The sequence below is a fragment of the Tiliqua scincoides genome, chromosome 2 (assembly GCF_035046505.1).
Source record: "Tiliqua scincoides isolate rTilSci1 chromosome 2, rTilSci1.hap2, whole genome shotgun sequence".
Lineage (NCBI taxonomy): Eukaryota > Metazoa > Chordata > Lepidosauria > Squamata > Scincidae > Tiliqua > Tiliqua scincoides.
The window spans coordinates 153,326,182-153,350,824 of NC_089822.1; the positions used below are offsets into that span (position 1 = coordinate 153,326,182).

At 41.2% G+C, this 24,643-nt stretch overlaps 1 protein-coding gene across 1 annotated transcript in view; it reads right to left on the reverse strand.

Moving 5' to 3' along the window:
• Nucleotides 1–24,643, reverse strand: part of CCDC57 (coiled-coil domain containing 57) — a 63,496-nt gene that overhangs the window by 7,963 nt on the left and 30,890 nt on the right. Inside the window, exons 9-17 of the mRNA XM_066616462.1 lie at nucleotides 23,309–23,471; nucleotides 22,438–22,572; nucleotides 17,813–18,029; nucleotides 15,865–16,047; nucleotides 15,189–15,289; nucleotides 12,233–12,461; nucleotides 11,411–11,547; nucleotides 8,204–8,326; nucleotides 6,786–7,008 (exon numbers count right to left, since the gene is read on the reverse strand). Of these exons, the coding sequence (XP_066472559.1) occupies nucleotides 6,786–7,008; nucleotides 8,204–8,326; nucleotides 11,411–11,547; nucleotides 12,233–12,461; nucleotides 15,189–15,289; nucleotides 15,865–16,047; nucleotides 17,813–18,029; nucleotides 22,438–22,572; nucleotides 23,309–23,471 (1,511 nt within the window). The remainder of the gene's footprint in view (nucleotides 1–6,785; nucleotides 7,009–8,203; nucleotides 8,327–11,410; nucleotides 11,548–12,232; nucleotides 12,462–15,188; nucleotides 15,290–15,864; nucleotides 16,048–17,812; nucleotides 18,030–22,437; nucleotides 22,573–23,308; nucleotides 23,472–24,643) is intronic.

Below are 24,643 nucleotides of genomic sequence, written 5' to 3' on the forward strand. Positions count from 1 at the left end.
ACACTGACGCATATGAATGGAACATAAGAAGATGGTTATAGTCATCTGAAAAAATTAATTTGAAACTTTGAAAGTTCCCAATTTGACTGATATCCATTATGTTATTAATTTTATCAAACAATATTTTTTTAAGAATGGGGCATTGTTTACAGAAACATATAGCACTAGAACATTTTCTGCCCACGTACTTATTACCACATCTACATACGACAACTCTGTGCACTCTGCAGAACAGAAAATATTACCCTTACTCCAATCTTCAAGAAAAATGCCTGTTACTTGTGCTGGATGTGTTAATAAGTTGGATGTGCTAATTTGGAGGTGCGTGTGTGTGTGTTTCTGTTGGCCACTCCTGACCAAGGAATTAAGTCAGATAGAGGTTAAAAGAGAAGATGTTTCAGGCCTCATTGATAAATTAAAGATCAAAAAGACATTGGGCCCTGATGGCATCCACCCAGGAGTTATTAAGGAATTGAAGAATGAAGTTGCTGATCTCTTGACTAAAATATGCAACTTGTCCCTCAAAATGGCCATAGTGCCAGAAGATTGGAGGATAGCAAATGTCATGCCTATCTTTAAAAAGGGAAAGAGGGGGGACCCGGGAAACTATAGGCCTGTCAGCCTAACGTCTATACTGGGTAAGATGGTGGAATGCCTTATCAAAGAAAGAATCTCAAAACACATAGACGAATAGGCCTTGCTGAGGGAGAATCAGCATGGCTTCTGTAAGGGTAAGTCTTGCCTCACGAACCTTTTAGAATTCTTTGAAAAGGTAAACAGGCATGTGGATGCGGGAGAACCCGTGAACATTATATATCTGGACTTTCAGAAGGTGTTCGACACGGTTCCTCACCAAAGGCTACTAAAAAAACTCCACAGTCAGGGAATTAGAGGACAGGTCCTCTCATGGATTGAGAACTGGTTGGAGGCCAGGAAACTGGTGGGACCGCTGCTTTTCAACCTCTTCATAAATGACCTGGAAACAGGGTTGAGCAGTGAGGTGGCTAAGTTTGCAGACGACACCAAACTTTTCCAAGTGGTGAAGACCAGAAGTGATTGTGAGGAACTCAAGAAGGATCTCTCCAGACTGGCAGAATGGGCAGCAAAATGGCAGATGCGCTTCAATGTCAGTAAGTGTAAAGTCATGCACATTGGGGTAAAAAATCAAAACTTTACATATAGGCTGATGGGTTCTGAGCTGTCTGTGACAGATCAGGAGAGAGATCTTGGGGGGGGTGGACAAGTCGATGAAAGTGTCAACCCAATGTGCAGCGGCAGTGAAGAAGGCCAATTCTATGCTTGGGATCATTAGAAAAGGTATTGAGAACAAAACGGCTAATATTATAATGCCGTTGTACAAATCGATGGTAAGGCCACACCTGGAGTATTGTGTCCAGTTCTGGTTGCCGCATCTTAAAAAAGACATAGTTGAAATGGAAAAGGTGCAAAAGAGAGCGACTAAGATGATTACTGGGCTGGGGCACCTTCATTATGAGGAAAGGCGACGGCATTTGGGATCTCTTCAGCCTAGAAAAGAAACGCCTGAGGGGGGACCTGACTGAAACATACAAAATTATGCAGGGGATGGACAGAGTGGATAGAGAGATGCTCTTTACACTCTCACATAACACCAGAACCAGGGGACATCCACTAAAATTAAGTGTTGGGCGGGTTAGGACAGACAAAAGAAAATATTTCTTTACTCAGTGTGTGGTCGGTCTGTGGAACTCCTTGCCACAGGATGTGGTGCTGGCGTCTAGCCTAGACGCCTTTAAAAGGGGATTGGACAAGTTTCTGGAGGAAAAATCCATTACGGGGTACAAGCCATGATGTGTATGCGCAACCTCCTGATTTTAGAAATGGGTTATGTCAGAATGCCAGATGCAAGGGAGGGCACCAGGATGAGGTCTCTTGTTATCTGGTGTGCTCCCTGGGGCATTTGGTGGGCTGCTGTGAGATACAGGAAGCTGGACTAGATGGGCCTATGGCCTGATCCAGTGGGGCTGTTCTTATGTTCTTAAGGCACAGTCATTTAGCATGTCAAGGAATCCGGTCTCCTTTTCATGACCACAACACAAATTGATCCGGTCAATATGAGGATAATTGAAGTCCCCCATGATTACAACCCTGTCCCTCCTTGTCACCTCCCTGATCTGTTTCCTCATTTCAAGGTCCCCTTCTGATTTCTGGTCTAGAGGACGATAATACGCCCCCAGTATTACAACACTCCTCAGGCCTGGTATTCTTACTTCACCGCCGACCTTTTGGAGTTCAAGATTGGGATGTGAGTTGCCATTCTTCAGATTTTAGCCCCTTCTCCCACAAGTACAGAAGTTAAATGAGATGGCAGAGGACAGCTAGTACACATGCATGAAAATACATTACACAACCACTAAGTAACCATGTAGCACACAGCCTGTCATTTTGCAAGGTATGGTTAGGTTTGCAAGGTATGGATAGTGATTCTGCACTATCAATAATGTATTGTAGGACAATTATATTTTTCTAGTTTATCTAGAAAAAGAAAATTCTCCATGGACCCAATCCTATCCAACATTCCAGTGCCAGTGCAGCCACTGTATTGTGTAATTGGGGGGGGGGAGCCTCAATCATCCATGATGTGAGAAATAGGGGTGTAACATGTACCCCAAAGTATTTCTTTTTCAGTCTGTGAAACACTGGAGGATTTGCAGCTTAAGGGTATACAGCTTAAAGTATGTCTTATTCCAAGATCTATAGAAAAACACTACAAAAGGTATGATAAAAGCCTTGACCTTTGCTTATAGTGAGCTGATGGGCTTAATATAAAGCTCCCAAATTCTTTTTCAAATCAATCTGCATGTAAGGACATAAGAACATAAGAACAGCCCCACTGGATCAGGCCATAGGCCCATCTAGTCCAGCTTCCTGTAAGAATACCAGGCCTGAGGAGTGTTGTAATACTGGGGGCGTACTATCGTCCTCTAGACCAGAAATCAGAAGGGGACCTTGAAATGAGGAAACAGATCAGGGAGGTGACAAGGAGGGACAGGGTTGTAATCATGGGGGACTTCAATTATCCTCATATTGACCGGATCAATTTGTGTTGTGGTCATGAAAAGGAGACCGGATTCCTTGACATGCTAAATGACTGTGCCTTAAGAACATAAGAACAGCCCCACTGGATCAGGCCATAGGCCCATCTAGTCCAGCTTCCTGTATCTCACAGCAGCCCACCAAATGCCCCAGGGAGCACACCAGATAACAAGAGACCTCATCCTGGTGCCCTCCCTTGCATCTGGCATTCTGACATAACCCATTTCTAAAATCAGGAGGTTGCGCATACACATCATGGCTTGTACCCCGTAATGGATTTTTCCTCCAGAAACTTGTCCAATCCCCTTTTAAAGGCATCTAGGCTAGACGCCAGCACCACATCCTGTGGCAAGGAGTTCCACAGACCGACCACACGCTGAGTAAAGAAATATTTTCTTTTGTCTGTCCTAACCCGCCCAACACTCAATTTTAGTGGATGTCCCCTGGTTCTGGTGTTATGTGAGAGTGTAAAGAGCATCTCCCTATCCACTCTGTCCATTCCCTGCATAATTTTGTATGTCTCAATCATGTCCCCCCTCAAGCATCTCTTTTCTAGGCTGAAGAGGCCCAAATGTATCAGACTAAGCACAATATCTTCACTTTAAGAAGCACTGGTTTTTGTTCTAGAACTTTGGGTACTAGCAATATTCAGAAGCAGCACTTTGGGTTAATATTTCCAACCCTTAGTTAGGAAATGGGTGTCCTTGTAAGACTGCCAGTTGCATTTCACCAGATGAGAGCATGAAACATTAGGAAAGTTGCCGTGACATCTGCATGTGCAAACATGTTTACCAACAGGTTTTTGACCTGCAATATAACTGCTATGCCTGAGTCTACCAAAGAATTCCATTGCAGCATGTGATTTACACCAGCAGCACGCCTGTTGTCTTATGCTGTCTTTCCAGTTGCTGCCATAGACATCTGTCTGGGAATACCAGTGTTATCTTATCACCACATAAAGACATCATAATAAAGTGTAGCTCCATTATGCACTTTCTATTTCCAAAGCCCTTTGCAAATTTAAACTAATGAATTTATATTCCTCAGGCTACTCTGGAGAGATAGTGTTCACATTGTAAAATTGTCTGGTGGATTCTTATAACAAACAGGTATGACCACAGGGACAAAATTAAAAGCAAGAGAGACCATGTTGAACTCTTAATACTGGAAAAGCAAATGGTTACCTAGTTCTTACAGGCAGGAAAGATGAATTGAGCTACAGCGTAAACAATAGATACCAGTCATTTTAGATGGGATAAAGAAAAACAAATGAAAGGGGCATTAAAACATAACCAAGCTTAGATAAAACAATTAGGAGCTTTAACAGCATATAAATAATGCATTTCTAGAACTATTAATAAGTAGATGATCATACAGTGTTGAAAGTGCCTGAATCTGCAACAGCAACACAATAACAACAGCAACAGAGAAATGTTAAAAATCACACCAAGATGACCGAACATGAAGTAAGAGAAACAGAAATACTATCAAGAGATAAAAATGGAGATACCAGTGGAGATTCATTCAAATTAATCAAGACCTCATTTCCTCTCCCATCATAATCCCTTTGGCAGCATAATCCTTCACTGCCAAAAAAGAAAAAAAAATCCATCTATGGTTAGAGGACACTGGGTTCTGAGAGTGTATACCAATCGTTTCTCTTCTCCCCCGCCATCACTTCCCTGTCCCAGAGGGCAAGTGCCCTCGGCTGAGGGAATATTCAGTGGCAGCATGAGAGAAGAACCCAAGAATTGGGGGCAGTTGTAGAGGTAAGAGATTGCTACCATTTTTCAAGGAGTTCAAAAACAGGAGACTTCCACATTTTTAATCTCTGCTAAGCAGGAGAGTGTTATTCTCTGCTTTTTCCCACAGTTTCAAATGGAGAAATCAATAGAAAAGCAGAGCTCTTGGCAGGGTCAGACATGAGCATCCTAATTCTAAACATGTATAGTCAGAAGTAAGTATAGCTGAGCTCAATAGAATTTTAGTATGTACGTTTAGGATTGCAGATTTAAGCAGTAATCTATGACCTGCTTAAGTTACTGCAGGGAAGTATGTGGAGGGCCACTGTGAGATAGAGGAAGCTGAACTAATCCAGTGGGGCTTATGTTCTTATCGGGTTTTTTTTTCTTTTAGCAGAACTGCTCTAGAGTAAAGACATTGTGGACTGCAGCCTTAGTATCACCATTATGTATCACCATGCAGTGCCAGGTTTATTCGAATACTTCTGCTGGAATACCAATAATTCACTTTAGGGATGTACTTTTACACCTGTTTCAAACAAAACTCTTATCATGAGGGTAGAAAATTAGCATTTATATTTCCCAACTGGAAGAATCTGTTAGAAGTGCAAAACATAACTAACTGAGGACAGTGAAACAGTCTTTCAGAGCCCAATCCTGAGCTTGCGCTGGCTCACTGACGGCGTGCACTGTCACAAACACGCCATAAAGCACGTTTGCAAGCCCTAGCGCTGGTGCTCCGCCAGCCCAGCACCAGGCTACCGCCAGGCAAGCACCAGAGCTCTATTGCTCAGCGATCATGCAGACCGCTGAGAAGTAATGAGGTAGGTGGAGGCATGTAGAGGTGGGAAGGAGGCGTTCTGGGGTGGTGGGCGGTAGAGGGAGGGCAAGGAGAGGGTGAGGAGGAGGTGTTCCAGGGGAAGGGAACAGGAAGGGACCAGTGGATCTTGAGCCTCCATTTCAGGCTGCTGGTCCAGCATGCAGGCTCAAAATTCCACACCAACCCAAGGATCGGCGTAGAATTGAGTAGCTCTATTGTGGGGCTACTTGGCAAAAGTCCCCTTCTCCTGAGGAGCTGCTGACAGTGCCTGCGAAGCATGCAGTATGCATTGGCAGCCATTTTCGGTTCCACTACAGCCCTGTGCATTGGGCAGCTTAGGATTGGGTTGCCAGACAATGCAAACCAGAGAGTAGCCATTCCACAGGTATCTCAGAGTACAACTAGAATAAAACATGAGGGCAGCTCCTGGTTTCAAGGAATACTCAGAAATCTACCCTCTGCGGGCCCCATCCTGCTTGAATGGGTCCTGAGCAGGGCTTTAGATGACAGGGGATGGGAGAGGAGTGCAGCATTGGAACTTATCCTACAGCAGAAGCAGTGATGTCAGTTGCAGCCCCTCAGGTGCTGTCTTTGAAACTTTTTGCAAAGGACCTGAGCTGAGAAGCATCAGGCTCAAAAGGCCAAGTGAGAAATCTACCTAGGGGCATAAGTGCCTGGTCTGCCCTACCCCATATGCAGATAGATGAGGAGGGGAGGGGGTGCTGATACAGAGCAGAGAAGTTAAGATTGGGTTACATCCTTCAGGAAGGGGAGGGAGGGCTTGTTCATTTCATTGGATTAGTGGCCTCAGGAGCCACAGGTAATGGAAATGAGTGAGGACCCTTGGCAGCTATCCAATGACACTGGTCCCGATGCCAGCCTTGTAATGAAAAACTGCTTCTGACAACTGGAAGCAAGTGTAGTTCAAACTACCCATCAAAGAACACTTGCTGCATTGATAAACTCCATTGATAAAGTCCAGATTCCTATGCAATGCAGAGAATAATGGGACAAGTTCTAGAACATACACTTAATTCACGTGTCCCACCAGCTACATATGTTGGGCTTCACTGAATCAAGAAATTGTTGTACTGTATCTGATGCTAATAGTCAAGCTAAATAGTCACTTCTTTCCATACCATGCTTACCTTGACCATTGCCGCTTTGAGGGCTGAGAACAGAAGGACTTGAGCCCATCTCTAGAATCTGCCAAACGTCCTGCAGGGAGCTGTATGCACCAGATGATGACAACTGGCCTTGTTGGGATTGGTTGGAACTTCCATTTCTGGGCGGTTGATGCTGACCTGACACTAAGGTTTCATAATTTTGGAGATCTACTGTATAATTTCCAATAAATGCTTCCAACGGAACCTGTGGAGAATGGCAGCAGGTCTTCAACACTGTTCTATATATTTTGAATGAACCACATCTGGAAATGGGCTGGAGAAATGTCTCAGAGTCAGACCTAGGTGGTCCAAAATGCTTCCCGTGTGCTAGTCTTGTGCTAACTTTTAACATACCAGAACAGAAGAAGACTGATCAATGTTTACATTAGCTCTAAACTCAGGGTTTGCTGCCAACTCTATACTATACATTAAGATCCACATTGGTAAGCACACCTAGCACACAGACAGGTATACCTAATGCATATCTGAATATCTAACATCTGTGATGCGAAGTAGGCACAAGTGGCAAATGCCCAATGCGACGATGCTGGGTCATACGTTGTGTTGTGGATGTTATGAAGAAACAAAGAGATATGGAGTGGCAGCAGTCCAGGACTTTCCTAATGCCTAGTTCCAACCTGAACCAACATATCCACCAATGATCTGAAAACATATAACTATTGTGTATGCAGTGTGTGCCTGAAGCTGCCCCATCTGAATTCTGCATCCGCATTTATCCATCCTGCCATGCCTCACAGTCTGAGCAGTATTATCATTGATTTTAATTATTTAGTATACTGATTTCACAGCATATATTGTACTTATTAATACAGGGTGAACCAAAAGCAGGTGGACAATAAATGATAACATTTATTTTGAGATTACATATAGTTATGTTTACTAATACAATTAGCCTTTCCAATTTAAAACAAACTGGGTTCAAGAGGTCAAAGTGAGTTTTTTTTCTTTATTTTAAAGTTTTGTTCAGTATTTTAAAAAGAAATTAGTGTTAATTTATCTATCTAAGGGCACAATCCTAACCCCTTATTAGAGCTTTCCAGCACTGACATAAGGGCAATGCAGCTCTGAGGTAAGGGAACAAACATTCCCTTACTTTGAGGAGGCCTCCGTGAGTGACACCCAACTGCAGGATGCAGCACACGTCCCATTGGCACAGCTATGCTAGTGCTGGAAAGTACTGACAAGGGGTTAGGATTGCGCCCTCAGGCTGCAAACCTTAACTTATTTACTTAGATACTTAAAGTATCTATCTAAGGCTGCAAACCTTAACATGCTCACTCAAGAGAAAGGCTGACTGAACTTAATGGGTCTTGCTTCAAATTCATCATGCTTAGGACTGGATCTAGCTAAGGATAGAAAACACTGGAGCCATACCATACCTGGTTGAGAGGGCCTTCTGCTTCACCACAGCTGCTGCTATTTGGAACAGTTTCCTTATGTAAGATCTCAACAAACTGAGGACATTTTCCTGAAGCTTGCTTTCTCTGTGCATACTGTAGCTCCTGCCATGAAATTAAGTCAAATTAATTATTTCAATTATTATAAGCTCATTTCTTCATTCTCTGCAAGTGTACATTAAATGAAATATATTTCTTGTAAGAATTAATGCAAGAAAAAAGGAAAAAAATTAGAGATGTGCTTGCAGATGAAGGGGAAAAACTCCCTCCACCTATCTGCTGCCTGAGGTGTCTGCCTCAGCTGGCCATCCCTAATGAGCTTGTCACCTTCTTTATTCCATCAAGAGCTATAGGTCATATATACAACATAGGGTCGGTCTAAAAATGCAAATCACCATTGTCAAAATGTGTGGCTTCAATTCAGGCAAACAAAAAACCTTGGATGAACCCTTCCCAAACTCCCAACTTGGATTCCAGCCTTCGGAGTAGAAATGTTGGTGCCGTTTAGCCAGGACAGGGTTAATTCCCAGGCCATCTTTGCTCTCCCATGTCAGTAGAGGATGCTGAATTGTAAGTAACCATATTACGGGGAAATGTAGGTTTGAAACTTGGTTTATTTTTTTTGAACTTTGCTGTTATCTCACATGTAAAATTGCCTGTTTTTCCTTTCCCTATCAATAAACTTTTTCTGATTTGATTAGGCCAATCTGCCTACTTGCTTAAACTAAAGAGCAATTTGCTCTCCAAGCTCTTCAACCTTACCCAGCCAATATTATTCAGAGAGGTGGTAAAAATGAATGTGAAAATATATGAGAAAGAGAGAGAAAAGCCAAATTGGAACACTCTTTCCCCCTTGCTCAGATAAGGGGGGGGCTGTTAGATAACGTACAGACAACCCCCACCCCCACCCACCCACCCACCCCCGCACACGCTGGGAGAGAATGTTTGTAACATTGGCCTTAAACTCACATTGATGGTGGCAGCAAATGCTGCATCATGAATATCAGAGTATTACAAGTTGCAAGTGCTAGTTGTGACCTCAGAGTCAGCTTCACAAAAGTAAGCCTAATTTCTACCCATTGCTATTCAAAAATGATCACCACAGGTGGCTCCCCTTCACTTCCAAATTCATAACCATTCAAGTACCAATGTTTGGCATTAAAGGGAATGATTAAATAGATTCCCGGGGACAGACCGATGTTTAGAGGCAGCTTTACTCAGTATCATATGCTGGGTACCAACAACAGATGATTACTGTCATCTTTCTATCTTATGTCTGAGCATCCAGCAGCACCTACTCTTTTCATCATACACTATGAATTTTATGAACCTGAATCTTAACTTGAAGTATATAGCGATGTATGATAGTGAGGGTTTATTTACATCTCCAACATCTGATGCTTCCTCCTCTGTGCTGAATATTCTTTGATACATTGAAGATTGTGGCAATGGCAATTTGTCCATGCTGGCTATCCCTCAATTTGTTGAAGGTTGCTGGCCCAACAACAAGGTCCTCAGGGTTCAGCAGTGGGGAAGGGGTTGCTTCACCCATTCTCTTCCTCCATCCTTTTCTTAGCTCCTTCCCTTAGCTTGCCCCAGCTCCAGAGCAGTCCTCAGGTAACCTTCCAGACACCTCTGATCATCACCAGGGTTGTGAAGATTCAGCTGGAGTCCCCAAGATGGTGACTAAGATGGTGGGGCAAGCATGGAAGTAGATACAAATGTGTCCAAGGATTCTCCACGGGCCAATACTAAGGCCTGTTTGATGCAGCACTAGCACAGTACAGTGAGAACAGGGTTGCAGATAAAGATAGGTAGGTGGCAATTCTGCCCCTCGAAGATAAGCGAATTTGCATATAAAGAGAACTGACTGTGCTTCTTTGGCTGCAAACCTATGCACACTTACCTTAGAGTAAGTCCTACTGAACACAGTGGGATTTACTTTGGAGTAAACCTATACAGAGCTGCAATAAAAGTGTTTAAAGTATAAATTGAGTAGGGAATGAGGCAGTGGAGCTGCCAAAGGCTGAACTTTGTGCTCACCTCAGATACTTCTCAGTCCTCCCAGTTGGGTAGACTTCTCTTCCTTTTACGTAGAATCTCAGTCACATAAGGCAGGGATTGATTCTAACATTGCTACACAGGAAGATGTCCCCCAAACCTTATTTCTTTAAATGTACTGAAGCTTCTTCAACTTGAAGCCTTTGGTCCAACTCCCTAGTCCCTTGCTCTGTTTTAACTAAGCCCAGGTCAGTATAGATGAAATAATTAATAATCAGGAGGAGGTCTGGTCTAGAGGGTAGAGCCTCCATTTGCCTGAAGATTAACATCCACAAGGTCGCCAGTTCGAGGCCACCGGCACTGTGCGACCTTGAAGCAGCTGACAAGCTGCAGCTGAGCTGTTCCATCTGCTCGGAGCGTGGGAGGATGGAGGCCAGAATGTTAAACCAGATCGGAGTGTAACAGCTTGAATGTGGTGGTTCTTGAAAGAGAGAACCTTCTTTCAATTTGTAAAAATCCCTGCGTGGATTTAATAAGCCTGCCTGTGTAAACCGCCTTGAATAAAGTCTTGAATAAAGACCAAGAAAGGCGGTATATAAATACTGTATATTATTATTATTATTATATTATTAATCACATATCCTTCCTCAAAATATCTGTGCCTCCACTTCTCTCTCCTTCCTAGGTTTTCTTGCTTGGGCTGATTTTAGATCATGAGCCCCTTGGGACCATGACAAGGGCCATGTCTTTTTCATTCTGTGAAAACTGTCATGCACATAGATGGTGCTGCAGGTTTTATATAACAGCTATTCTTCCTATGGCATTCTCTTTACTGCTCTCGAAAATTTTAACCTGCTGTGATTATGGTAGAAGGGACACCAACAAGGGAGGACTGCAATGTGAAACAGTACACAGCCAATTCTGTTCCAGCATAGGATAGGAGTCATTCTGGTGAAACAGGCATAGTGAAAGCACAGCACGTATTTTGCACATTCCTTTACATGATCTAGTGTTTTTGTACAGCTTGCACACATTATCTCTGTGATAAGCAGGACACATTCTTACAACAGGCTTCCTCAGAGCAAGGTGAGGTGGCAATAACTCAGCATATATTATACTGTAAATATGGCATGCTGAATTCTAAATGTACTTACAGTACTAACAGTATAGACAAGCAGACTTCATTACCTGTGTTGTAAGTTGGTACTGCAGGTGTTCTAAAGCTAAAAGACGGTGCTTAGTCTCCCTGATGAATTCCTTAGGACAGAGGGCACCAGGGAAAGCATGTTCTTGAGACTGTTTTGAGGTTTTGAAATCCTGAAATCCTAACAAAGGTGAGAAAATAAATATGTGAAATTTTTATATTGCATCCATCCTATACTTTTAATTAAAAGCAGCATTTTTCCAACAACCAATTGTTGCTCATGACAGCTGTAAATGAAATACACAGTATGGCAGAATCTCAGTTGGCATTTAATGCGAAAGAGATGTAACAGAACTGGCCTGGGAATATCATTTTCAAGTAATGACCTTTGCATTCCAACTCCACACAAAGAAGCTGGGCCATAAAACTAAAACTTTAAAATGAAAATCTCTTACAAGGCATCTATGTAGCCTCATGTTTGTTATACAATAACATCATTCTGCACTGTTTCTCATTTCCAGGAAAAAAAACTAATAACAAAGTACTTATTTCAGGGTACTTAATACATTGTAAGTGCTGTACATAAAAGGGCTTTCTGCTGTTATGCAATATTCACTTGCCATCTTGACCTCCTAGTACTAGTACTGAGAGTCTCCACAGCCAAGAATCAGCAACAAATACTTTGTTCATGTCTTATGCCAACATCATTGATGTTTGGAGTAATTGTACTCTTAGTCTGCATTCTCAACCTCAAATTGAGACCTCTTAAACTCATAAGCCCACACCCAGCACTTCAGCCTCCTAGTTCTTGATCTTAAGAGGCTGAACTCATCTTACAACCAGGATCTTTTTACCCAGGAGTTTACCTTCTTTTGAAACTGCGCCAAGTTCAGCTCTGAGTCTGTTTACCATCTCTAGCAGCTGTTGCTTCTCTTTGCTCAGACTGCAGATCTTTCTCACAGCTTCCTTCAATTTACTCTGCGTCACTTTTGCATAATTTCCGGTATAGTGATAGGGCCCATCACCTGCCCCCAAGCCAAATAAATGTTGCCTGAGATGTACAGAATTCTCCTGAAGCCTCTTAGTCAACGGATTCTAGAAGAATCACAGAATAACATTTTTTCCAGATCAATATCAATGAAGGAAAATGTTTGGCAAGAGACACACACGCAGACATACACAAATGTATAGAGAGAGAAAGGGGTCAAAGCTCAAGCACACACTTTGCATGCAGAAAGCCCAGGTTAAATCTAGGTAGGACAAAGAAAAAATTCCTGTATGAAACTCTGAAAAGCTACTGCCTGTCAGTGGCAACACTCAGCTAGATGGACCAATGGTCTGACATAAGGCAGAGTGCTATATTCCTATGTATTTTGTCATGATGAAAAATGACAAAATAGGTTCATTCACTAACAGTAGTACAAGTTCACTAACTGTAATACAAGTCCTAGACTTTAGAAGAGGGAATCCTAGAGCTATTGCCTTTGCATGGGTGTATGTGAGCTCACAGCATGGATGAATTAATGCAGCTTGCAGAATTCATGGAAGGAGCTCCTGCACGTTGGAAGGCCAGGAGAGAGAGAGGGAGAAGAAATTTGATTCACATTTTACTATGTGATTTCCTGCCACATAAATTAGTATCTCATTTAAGAGGTTTAACTCATTTAACCTTTCCACATTAGTATGTTCAAATGACTTACAATGTCTCTCATCCTGGCTATTGTCTCATTCTTTTTATTTCATTATAAAAAAATATTTTGTTAAAGCCAATTCTATACATTTATGAAATTGCAGAAATGGATGTAATAACAGAAAGAATGAAAGATAAAGATTTAAATAAAGTAAGAAGATACTGGAAGCCGTTTTATGATTGGATAGATAGTACTGAATATATATTATAGGTTGAGTAGATTAAGTTAAGCATTTTAAATGTTATATACAGTGATTTATATAGATGAGTTTGTGTTTAGTTTTATCTTGATGTATAAAGTTTGTTTTAAATGCATTTTGTGACCCAATGACCAATATCCTGTTGTGTTATATAACCTGTGTAACCCTATACCCTAGTTTATCCCATATCCCTACCCCGTATCTGAAATAAATAAATTTTTAAAAGCCAATTCTATACAAATTTACCATTTCAAAGTAGACAAGCTTTTAACTTCTAATTTTTGGAGGAATCACAGAGTTGGAAGGGATCTATATGATCACTGAGTCCAGCCCCCTGCCAGTGCAGGCTGTCCTCAATTATAACATCCCAGATAGGTAGCTATCTAGCCTCTGATTAAAGACTTCAAATGATGGAGAGTCTCCCATCACCCACTGCTGTCCCACAGAAGGAAGGATTGTTCAAGTTCCAGAACAATCTCAACTTCAAGATCCCACTAAAATGTCTCAAGTTTCCTCCCAATTTCATTTGCAGTGGTATCAAACTCAGTCTATGCATATGTGATCAGGAATGCCCAGTTGTAACTGTAATTCAATTACTAAATGAAAATTATTAAAGTTCTGAGTCCACAATACTGAGAGGAATAAATATTTCTCTTGGATTCCCTGAAAATTATTCCAACTGTTCAGCAGCTTTGGTCACTGGGGACATGCATAAAAACTTAAGAACATAAGAAGAGCCCCACTGAATCAGGCCATAGACCCATCTAGTCCAGCTTCCTGCATCTCACAGCAGCCCACCAAATGCTCCAGGGAGCACACCAGATAACAAGAGACCTCATTCTGGTGCCCCTCTTTGCATCTGGCATTCTGACATAGCCCATTTCTAAAATCAGGAGGTTGCACATACACATCATGGCTTGTAACCCGTAATGGATTTTTCCTCCAGAAACTTGTCCAATCCCCTTTTAAAGGCATCCAGGCCAGATGCTGTCACCACATCCTGTGGCAAGGAGTTCCACAGACCAACCACACACCGAGTAAAGAAATATTTTCTTTTGTCTGTCCTAACCCTCCCAACACTCAATTTTAGTGAATGTCCCCTGGTTCTGGTTTCATGCAGAAAAGCATTATTGGTGGCTTCCCATGGATTGTAACATTCCTTTCCATGGATAGTCTCAAAGCATTGCAAAGACCTTGTTTGGGCTTACAAAAGAACGTTTTGGCACTTAGGTGCCTATAATTTAAGTTTGATATTAAATATTAGGATGACATTTAAATAAAACCAGCTAGTTTCAGTGCAGAGATTATATTAAAGGTTGTCTTTACTGGAATGTTAAAAAATTATTTGAGATGGTAGCAAAGCAAGCTTTATTTGTTTGTTTGTTTGTTTGTTTGTTTGTTTGTTTGTTTGTTTGTTTGTTTGTCTGTCAAGCTGAAGCTTCCCTTCTCTTAGTTTTTATAGCAGCCAATTTAGGTGAACTGGTACTCCCCCGTAGTATGATATAATAACCAAAGTAAAACTGTGGACATATGTAACAAGTACCAATATTAATGTCCTCCTTATGGCCATTTCCAATAAAACTAGACCAACCTTTTGTAGTTGTAGGTCATGAAAGATAGTATCTTGTCCTATTAGACTGAAATAACCTTGCTATGAATCCATGCACAGAGTTACAGTGCCTCTTAGTGGACACCTAAGGGTAAGAACAAACGCTTATGATCCTATCCTATTCTGTGTGCTGTGCAGTGGCCAGAGTATATGGGGCTTCTTACAGCAAAAGTATAATACCTGTACACTAAGTTTTGAAAAGTATACTGGTTTCATTCTGAAAAGAACAAGCCCTTACCTAGTCTTAAGCATTCATTGGCCATTATAATTTTGTTCCCTAGCAAATCTATAACCATCAGGATGGTAAGTACCACCCACCCTACCACATGCAATCCTTGTGTTCCCATTGAATCCTCTTGAGGCACTCTGACTTCAGGCTTTTTCAAAATAGTGTCAGTAATAAATTCATCAGGCTGTGATGAACCTGAAAGGCAAAGAGCAAATACAATAAAAACAGACACCTTTCAAAGTTGACATAAAACACCAAGTATTAAGAGCAAATCTTCCTTTTTGATATGCACAGGCCATTATCTACTCAAAACTAGGGTCATGACAAAGACATTTAACAGATAATAAGACACTGTGTTAGCTTTAATTTATCTCCTGAATTTAAAAAAACAACTAACTTTGTTTTAAAAAAAGTTTGGACCAAAGATTTTGTAGTATTCTTTCACCTACTCCAAACAACCCAACATGCTATTTTTGAATGAACAATATACAATTTCCCCTCATCTTAGGTGCAGTTGACTTGGGCACATTCAACTTTATGCAGCTGGCAAACCAAAAAAACAAACATGAGGGGGTGACTGTACTTACCATCCAAACATACAAAAATTTTCTAAGTAGAAATTAACCCAATGCTGAGGGACACTTCTTGCGTGACAATACACACAATGGCAATCTATATGCTGCTTTCAAGTGTTTTCCTCAATAAAGTAGAAATTTCTGCATAGAAAATGTATTGTGCCTTAAATGGAATTGAAGTAATATTTTGTTTACCACTGTTTCCATTGAAAATGTAGTCTTCATGATAAGTTTGAGTACTTTTATTACAACTAGATGGATTCAGAGAAGACACAAATAGTTTTCCAGGAACTTCAGTTGCAGTTTCATGTTGCATGTCCATTGCCCAGCATTTTTTCTTCAGTCTTTTGATCTCTTCCTCTAGGGACTGAACATAGCCTACAAAAATAAAGACAATAACCATATCACACAGTGCAGCACATGTGACAATGGCTTTGAAAAGCTAGCAATCTGTGCAAACAAAAAATCATATCTCAGACTAGGTAGCACCACAGGCAATTTGCAATTTCAGGTAATCAAGAGAATTAGATTGTAAAATGCAAATTGTATTTTTCATTATATGTTTTGCATTGAATACAGAAAGAACAAATCTGACACACGTATTAGACATATTAGACTAAGGGTGCAATCCAGCCCTTGACTTGGACCAGTGCAAGTCCCTTGCACTAGCCCAATAGGGTTGCAAACGTGCTGTAAGGCACATTTGCACCTCCCTCTGGAGGAAGCTGGGCCAGTGCTCAGAGAAGCTGTGCTGTTGCAAGGCTCTGAGATAAGTGGGGGGGCAGGGAGGAGGCGGAAGGGAGGTGTTCTTGGGTGGAGGAAGGGCGGGCGATGGGCAGCTGAGGGGGCAAGCAGATGGGGAGCGGGAGGCGGGGCTGGGATCCAGCGGTTATGCCGGATCCCATTCCCAGAGAGAACAGAGCAGCTCCAAGCCACTCCGCTCTCCTCAAATTTGTGCCACCTCAAGAGGTGGTACAAGTCCAAGGAGACCCATAGGAGCAAGGTAAGGGGAAATGTTACCTCTTGCCTCTGGCTGAGTCGCTTATGGCCCCTATCCTGCGCTGGATACAGTGCAAGCCTCTTGGTTTGCCTCTTCCAGTGCAGGATAGGATTGCGCCCTAAATAAATTCCTAGTTAACAGATTCTAATTTAAACTAATTTAAATATAAGTGTGTTACAAATATTTAAAAATAAAACAAAATGAGAACGAGAACTGATAAAATCTCAACAATATTGTTCAATAATTTGATTCCTTTTTAAATATACATGTGATCAAAACATGAAAATTACGTTTAAACAAGGCCAAAAACATCACATTTTGCAAACAGTGCTGCACAGGGAAGTGCCAATCACTGCAAAGTTTTCCTGGCCATGTTGCACTTTAATGTTGCTTCCAGCGATAAAGGAGGTAGGGATAAACTATTGTTCAGTTGGTACCTAAGTAATCATCATTTTCCCTGCATCATCATTTTCCCTGCAATAACAGGATAGCTGGTATCGCATGATACATATGTCAGATAATTCTGTAGGAACTGAAAAACACTACAATTAATTATCTAAGGTTGTTTAACTTTTCTCCATTTTTTAAATTACAAGATTTAATCTCTTACTTAACTAAGCAGTTGTTTGGTTGCACTGATTTTGCTCGGCAGACGAATCCTAAACCGTGCGGGAACGGGCAGGTCGGTTGGTCTGTCCCATGTCAACCTCTGGAGGCCAGCACATGGATGTGTGCCAGCCTCCCTCCTTTCCCAGTGGCACCTTTGGGCCAGTGCAAGGGACTTGCACCAGAAATATATATATTTCTATATATATACAAAGGAATATATAAATTGTTGTTGGCAACCTTCAGTCTCAAAAGACTATGGTATCACGCTCTGAAAGGTGGTTCTGGAACAGCGTCCAGATGCTGTTCCAGAACCACCTTTCAGAATATATATATATATATACAAAGGAATATATATATACACACACACACACACACATATACACATACATACACACAAAGGAAACTTGTTGCCTGAATTGTATTCCTAATAATAATATCGTTTTTTGAAGTTTAAAATTATTACTTCAGTTAAGATGATGAACGTTGGGAGAAGTACCTGTTAGGAAAGATGTATGGACTAATTTGCTTTATTACCAAGAGTAAAAGAAACTGCAGCAGTGTTGGTCCCATCTGTAGCTTGTCTTTTTGTTTCGGTGTCATCAGAGAACGTTGCCTGGATATTCAGAGTCTCCATTTGTTTCCTCATTTCTGCAATAACAGCCCGCAGGGTATTATTCTGTTCCTGTACTCTCTGAATATCAGCAGAAGGAAAATCTCGTTCACTGGTTCCTACATTATCCTTCGGGGTTACCTATGAGGTAAGTAACATACACCCTGAATGTAAACATGAGACGCAAGTAAGCAACATTAGTGATTTTGCTAAAATAACACACTGTCAACATTTTTTTTAAATCATAGTTATATGCCACATCTACAGGAGAACAAGGAACAAATTTGACAAATAAAGTAGGACTTGTCTGAGAAATAAAGTTGTGATAAGACTTTTGGCCAGCTATGCAGCAACACATGCAGACACAAACTCCTCAGACGGCGAAGGGACAGAGTGAAGAGTGGGAAAACATGGGAGCGGGAGGGACATATGGAAACCTGTTGGACATCCCAGACAACATAGGGAGAACATAGATGAGATTTGTGGTTCTGGAAAAAAGAGAGAAGCAGAAATAATAAAATAATAAATAAAATAATAAAATAATAAAATAATAAAAAAGAGAGAAGCAGAAATAATGAGGGAGACTGATGAAGAAGTGAGGGTATGCTGGGGGTTCAGACCAAAGAAAGGAAAGGGCTCTGCCTGGAGCAGCTCGCTATACTTTGAACCACAGGTAGCAAGTGAGTGGAAAGCCTCTGGGCATGCTGCGAATGCTCTAAACCAGTGCTTCCCAAACTGTGGACCGAGACCTGATTGTTTGTGGGTCATGAAACTGTCAAGCTGATAGCTGACAAGGAAAATGCATTGAGACCTATGGAAAGTGAAAATTAGTTGCACGTGCATGTTTACTAGCAAATAGGTAGGCAACCTTGCCTCAGTCTGAAGGGCTGGCTGAGAGGAACACAATGCCATCAGAATGCTCCCTATCTGATGAACATATGTCCCAAAAATCACTAGAGAAGGAAGTGTCAGCTTTGTCCCCTCAAGCTGACAAGAAAAATGTATTAAGCCCTATGGAAAGCAAACCGGAGGCAGATGTTTGCATGTATAGTGGAAGGCAGAGTTGTGCTTAATTGGCCTCCACTGAGCACAAAATGAATTGTGCTACAGCATGGTGACTGATTCGGTTAGTGGCCTGTATGGATATCGAAAAGCTCTCTTCCTTGCTTCTGAACTGGACAGTTGTCTGGGAGACCACCTAATCAGTCACAAAAAATTCCTGCTTGGAACTAGGGAGGGGGCCCATTCTTCCAAAAGGGGTTTCTTCTCAGGGGAACCTGGCTTCCTAAATCTTAAAAACTAGCAGCAAATAAGACATCAAACATCATTAGCCTGCCAACACCACCTTCCATTTCATTCATTTCTTAAGGGTGCATAATCTTGTCACTTGTATTTATTAACTTGCCATTGATCTTATTTCTCCTAAATTGCCCCAGTCCTTGGCAAGGAAGCCTCCTTGTAATACACAGTACAGGCTAAATGAGCTATTAGAAGTGTTAGAATACAGAAATCAGGAATCAAAACTAAAGTTGTTTCTGATCTAATATGTAGACCTTGTCTTTGCAATTTAAGACAGCAGAATACTTTCCAATCTTAATTCTTAACTCCAATCATTTTCTTAACTAAAAATGTATTCAATATGACAGCCTTCTTGTGTTTACTCCAGTCTTTCAGGGAGGGCATGACTTTTTGAAACAACATGGACAACCTCTAGAGTGCAGCAGAAGTTATCTTTTCTTTTAACGTTCAAAATAGTCTGTCACAACATAGCTTTGTTCTATGTGCAAAAAAAATCTTTATCACCACGCAAAAGATCCACGCAGTTATCAAAAACAACCTGTCTAGACTTGGGAATGCTATGACATTTCTCAGAGATTCACATACCAAGGAGAGGAACTGAAATTTGAAGCACCGGTTGATACTAAAGATGAGAACAGTGTTGACAACACAGAACAGTGTTGAGGATTTAAATGAGCTTTGGTTATGCTTTCCCTGGTTGCATGTACTAGTAGTGTACTTTAGTAGGTAGCAAGCACTGGAATATCAATAAATCTTCAAGATTAACACCCAAGCCTGGAGAGGAAAGACTGCATGATGCCAAGTTGGAACCACAACTTCCAAGCATCCAGATCAAAGTCTACTGTCTGACGGAATAACCATTGCCAAACAGTTCAGCTACAATCCCAGGGAGAGGTGCTCACTTTGCTGGCTGGGGAGTACACCTTCAAAAGATGGAAAGCGGCTACAACAAGATTAACTACTGGCAGGCTAAAGTCTGGATGATGGTAAAAGAACTTGAGTAGTGTAGAGCAAGAGACTGAGCTATGAATCAGGATTTCCCCAGTTTGAATCTTGCTTTGCAGTGAATTCACTTGCTGGCTTTAGGCAAACCAATCCCTTGTAGCCTCAGCTACAATACAGGGGTAATACTACACATCTCAGTCCTGTGCTTCATGACACCACCAAAGCAGCCGCACAAAAAAGGCTTGCATGCATCCTGCCAGGCCAGGGTGGGGGTGTCCCGGAGGTTTTGGATATTTGTTCCCAGATGGGGGGCAGTTCTGGAGGGAAAATTTGTTTCCTTACCCAGGGGCAATCCTCCAAGGTGCAGAGAGGTCTACTTGGACCTGTGCCAGCAAAATTGCTGGCAGAGGTCTGCATGGACCTGGGCCATGGGATCAGGTTCAGGAAGAGGTGTTTGGGTTCAATGACCATAGCTACCACCAAACCTGCCCCCTTCTTACCATCCCTAGATTTAATAGATGGTTGCTACTGCTGGTCTGTGTTTTATTTGTAATATTTTGTTTTAAAGTTTATATTGTAACCAATAGCTTTGTTAATGTGATTTTATGACTCTGTGAGTTGCTTTGTGTGCAATTTGGGGAGAAAAGTGTGGCACAAAATGACTAAATACTGTACATAAATAAATTTATTATAAATGTGCATGTATATACCTACATACACATTTGAGTGAGAATGAGCATCTTACTATATAAGTCATTGTATTTAGAGATTGAAAAGTATTTCATTTTCTATATAACTTGGAAGAAGTTTATAATCTCTTACATTTTCTCAGGCATAGGCTGCAATTCTATACATACTTTCTTGGAAGCAAGTCTCACTGAACACAATGGGATTTACTTATGAGTAGAAATGCATAGGATTCTTCAATATGTTTGCTGCATACCAGTCTAAGGCAGAAAGTATTCCCTGACAACTGCGCTCCAACTACCACATTACTTTAAAAAAGAGCCTCTGCAGAGTGATTTCAGACTACTTTCTATTTCTGGAACACACAAGTTGTGCTATAGCCATTTTCCCACGTACTATAATTTTCAAGGGCAGAAGGTAGCAGAATGACTCTGCAAATAATAAAAGGCTACTCTCCTACATCTTGAGTCAGGAAATGGAAAGCCTTTCAAAGCTAGCCACACTACCAGATTGATGCAAGCTCTCACAAAAGCATTGCAAAGCGCTTTGTGATAGTACTAGTAGCTGGTGCGCCAATGGGAAGGCCAGAGCCTTCCCACGTGCAACAGCGACCCTCAATAAGCCTGCTGGAGCAGAAAATCCAGCACAGGAATGGGGGACAGCAGGTAGGGGATGAAATGGGGAAGGGATGGCACGGGGGATGGGCGGATCTGGCCCAGGAGGGGCCTGAATGAGAATCATGGGTTATCCTAGGGATGCAGATGGGAATAAGTTCACATGCTATGCTGTTCCACATGTAGTTGCAAAATGCATATGGAAGAAATTACATCAACAATTAGGTATTGACAATGTTATATGTGACATTGTGTGCAATGGGTTTCACAAATTGGTGTGCAAGAGCAAAGCAAAAGAAGATTCCATTTAGATTTCTGTGTACAAGGACTTTACAACCTCACTTTTGTGTGCACAAGCCCCCCCTAAACAAGCACAATAAGAACACGGCTCTCTAAATAAGCAGTTTTATTTTTCTAGGATGTTTTGTGATCAAGGGCACAAATTTATTTAGAATATTTTATATCTAACAGCAACTTCAAATGTGACAAGATTCTTATCCTGGAATCTTTTCCATACAAGCAATGATTTGCTGGCAACATATAATTTATTTATCTCATGTGATATATACATACACGTGTATTTTACTGCATGTGCAGGCTCTGGAAAAAACATGGTTGGACCTGCCTTTCCAATCATTATGCACCACAGGTACATGGAACAAATACACATAAACAATCCTTGTATCTGATAACCATCACAAGGATGGCAGCTACTTTATCCATGGAAGCTCTTACAATGTCAGAATTTTGTCACTTTTTCAGCAGTCCTGAGAGGAAAATAATCTTTTGCAAGACAGTAGAGCAGATGTCTATGATTCTTTGGGTGCAGGTTTTGGGGACTGGATTGTACTGGAAGTCCTGATACCTTCACATAATTGGGGCTGACTAGATTGCTGTACACACAGCAGTATGAAGTTGGTTGATTTCACAGAAAAAGCCTTAACTGTTTAAAGATTAGGAGCTGTTTTAGAATTAACTCTAGAAACAGCATTCAGTCTTCTAACCTGTTTTGTCCCTTTTGGCAAGAGACCATGTTTTTGAAGTTCCTGAACAGCTTGGTCTCTCTCAAGAATCACAGCAGACAAGACCATTTCCGCTTCATGCAATTTCTGCTCCTTTTCCTGTAGCTCAGCAGTAACCTACACAATTAAATTACAGTAACTTAAGAAACGTTCACCACTTCAGTTTCTATATTAATTTCTCAAGTTTTCTACTAAAAACGTGATCTAGGCAAGTTCTCTAACCTGAAGAAGGTTCTCCTTCAAGAGAAAACTTCTGTAACCTCTAGTTTCTTTGATAGTATCCCACAACTACCACCCTGTACACAAGTTTAAGTCTCCTTTCTATCGAAGCTAAATTTTTCCCAGTCCCGAGTGACCATCTTCATTCATGGATGGAAAGTAATATAGAAGATAGGAATGGCTTTTCATAAAACATACAACATAATACATTAAATCAATAACCACTTCACTTTGAAGATCTGGTGACAGCTACTAAACACCAGCACATGTGGCATATTGGCAACAATGAACTTCAGACTTTAGTGTTGCTCCTCTGACACATTTTGTTCAAAGAAAAAAATCTCTGTGATATTTCTGATGGAAAAGAACCCTCATCTGAACAGTGAGCTGGTCCTATATTAAGATTTAGCAGTACTGTTTACATAAATTATTAAAACCAAATCACTTTTGTGCTTTGTGTCAGCACAGACTCAATGTACTGCAAGAAAAGAACACTAACCTCTTGAATAGGATGAAACCCCTCAAGTATTTTGAGAGAAGCAGGGTCAGTCCAAAAGTTTTATATCTCCATTCATGAAAGATGCCTCTGCTAATACTCTGTGCTAAGTTCCAGTAAATGCGATTCAACACTGACCTGGTCTCTAGCTGTTGACAGGCTCTGTATTAGAGCCTCTGATTTCTGATATTGATTTCTTTCGGCATCCTCACAACGCCGTTGCCAGTCCAGCTCTATTTGCACTTTGGCTCTTTTTTGAGTTTCTTCTTTCTCTGTTGCTAATGAAAGCTGCTGCTTATACCTAAGACAGGAAAAAAAAAACAGGGCGAGTATTGTTTTAGATCATGAATTTACAACAAATTCCATAGTATAAATGGAACAAAATTACAGAGCAAGTTTTTTTGACAGCTGAGGTGTGCAGTATATAACTCACAAAAGACAAAGTCCAAGAGGTAGTACAAGGTGTAGAATAACCATAGAGGCCTTCTAGAATGGACAAACTCAATGGTAACATCCCACACATGCCATAGACAAGAGGAAACATTCAGGCAGTTGAAGAATGTCCTCATGCTGTTTCACAGGATACATTTCTTCAACGCATGTGAACATTTATTTTGAAAAGAAACAAGTTTATATACATTGTCCTAAAATGTTTGTTGTAAACCAGAGAAAAGCTGAAGTGATTAAAAAAGGGAAATAAAATCACAAGACAAGATACAAGAATTCCATATAGATATAAGATATAAGAATTTCCATATACAGGAAAGAGAGACAGCAATCGGTTTAGCAAAGTATGAATGTAGCACTAAAATGAAAACAAATGAATCCTTCCTTTTAAGGATGCATATATATAAAGCTAAAGCATAAATATAAGAGAATGAAAGGGGATACTAGAGCATGACTATACTCTGCTGCTTGCCTTGAGTGAATAGCAATTGCTCCTGCATGACCACCCAAACGGCAAACCTAGTGAGTCAGGTGTTCAGCTGGCCAACCACTGGGTTGGCTGCAGCAGTAGTGTATCTGAGAGATAATGAGCTGGGATGGCTGGCTCCATGATAACCTATAATAAAAAGCATAAGAATGAATCTCCATAATCTCAGGGTGTATTCAGGAAGAAAATTGTCCCTTTGGCCTAGTGATCCAGTTTTGGAGGGAAGCATGTTTGCCCTTCTCTCAACAACTATTGCAGCCAATTTACTGCAGCCATTGAACTGAGCCAGCCTCCTATCTGCATAGCTCTATCTAGCCCAGTGATTTTCAACCTTTTTCATCTCACGGCGCACTGACAAGGCACTAAAATGGTCAAGGCACACCACTAGGTTTCTGACAACTGACAAGGCACACCATGCTGCCAATGCTGGCTCACATCTTCCATTGGCCCTATTAATAAATGACCTTCCCCCAAAATCTTGTGGCACACCTGTGGACCACTCGCGGCACACCAGTGTGCAACGGCACAGTGGTTGAAAA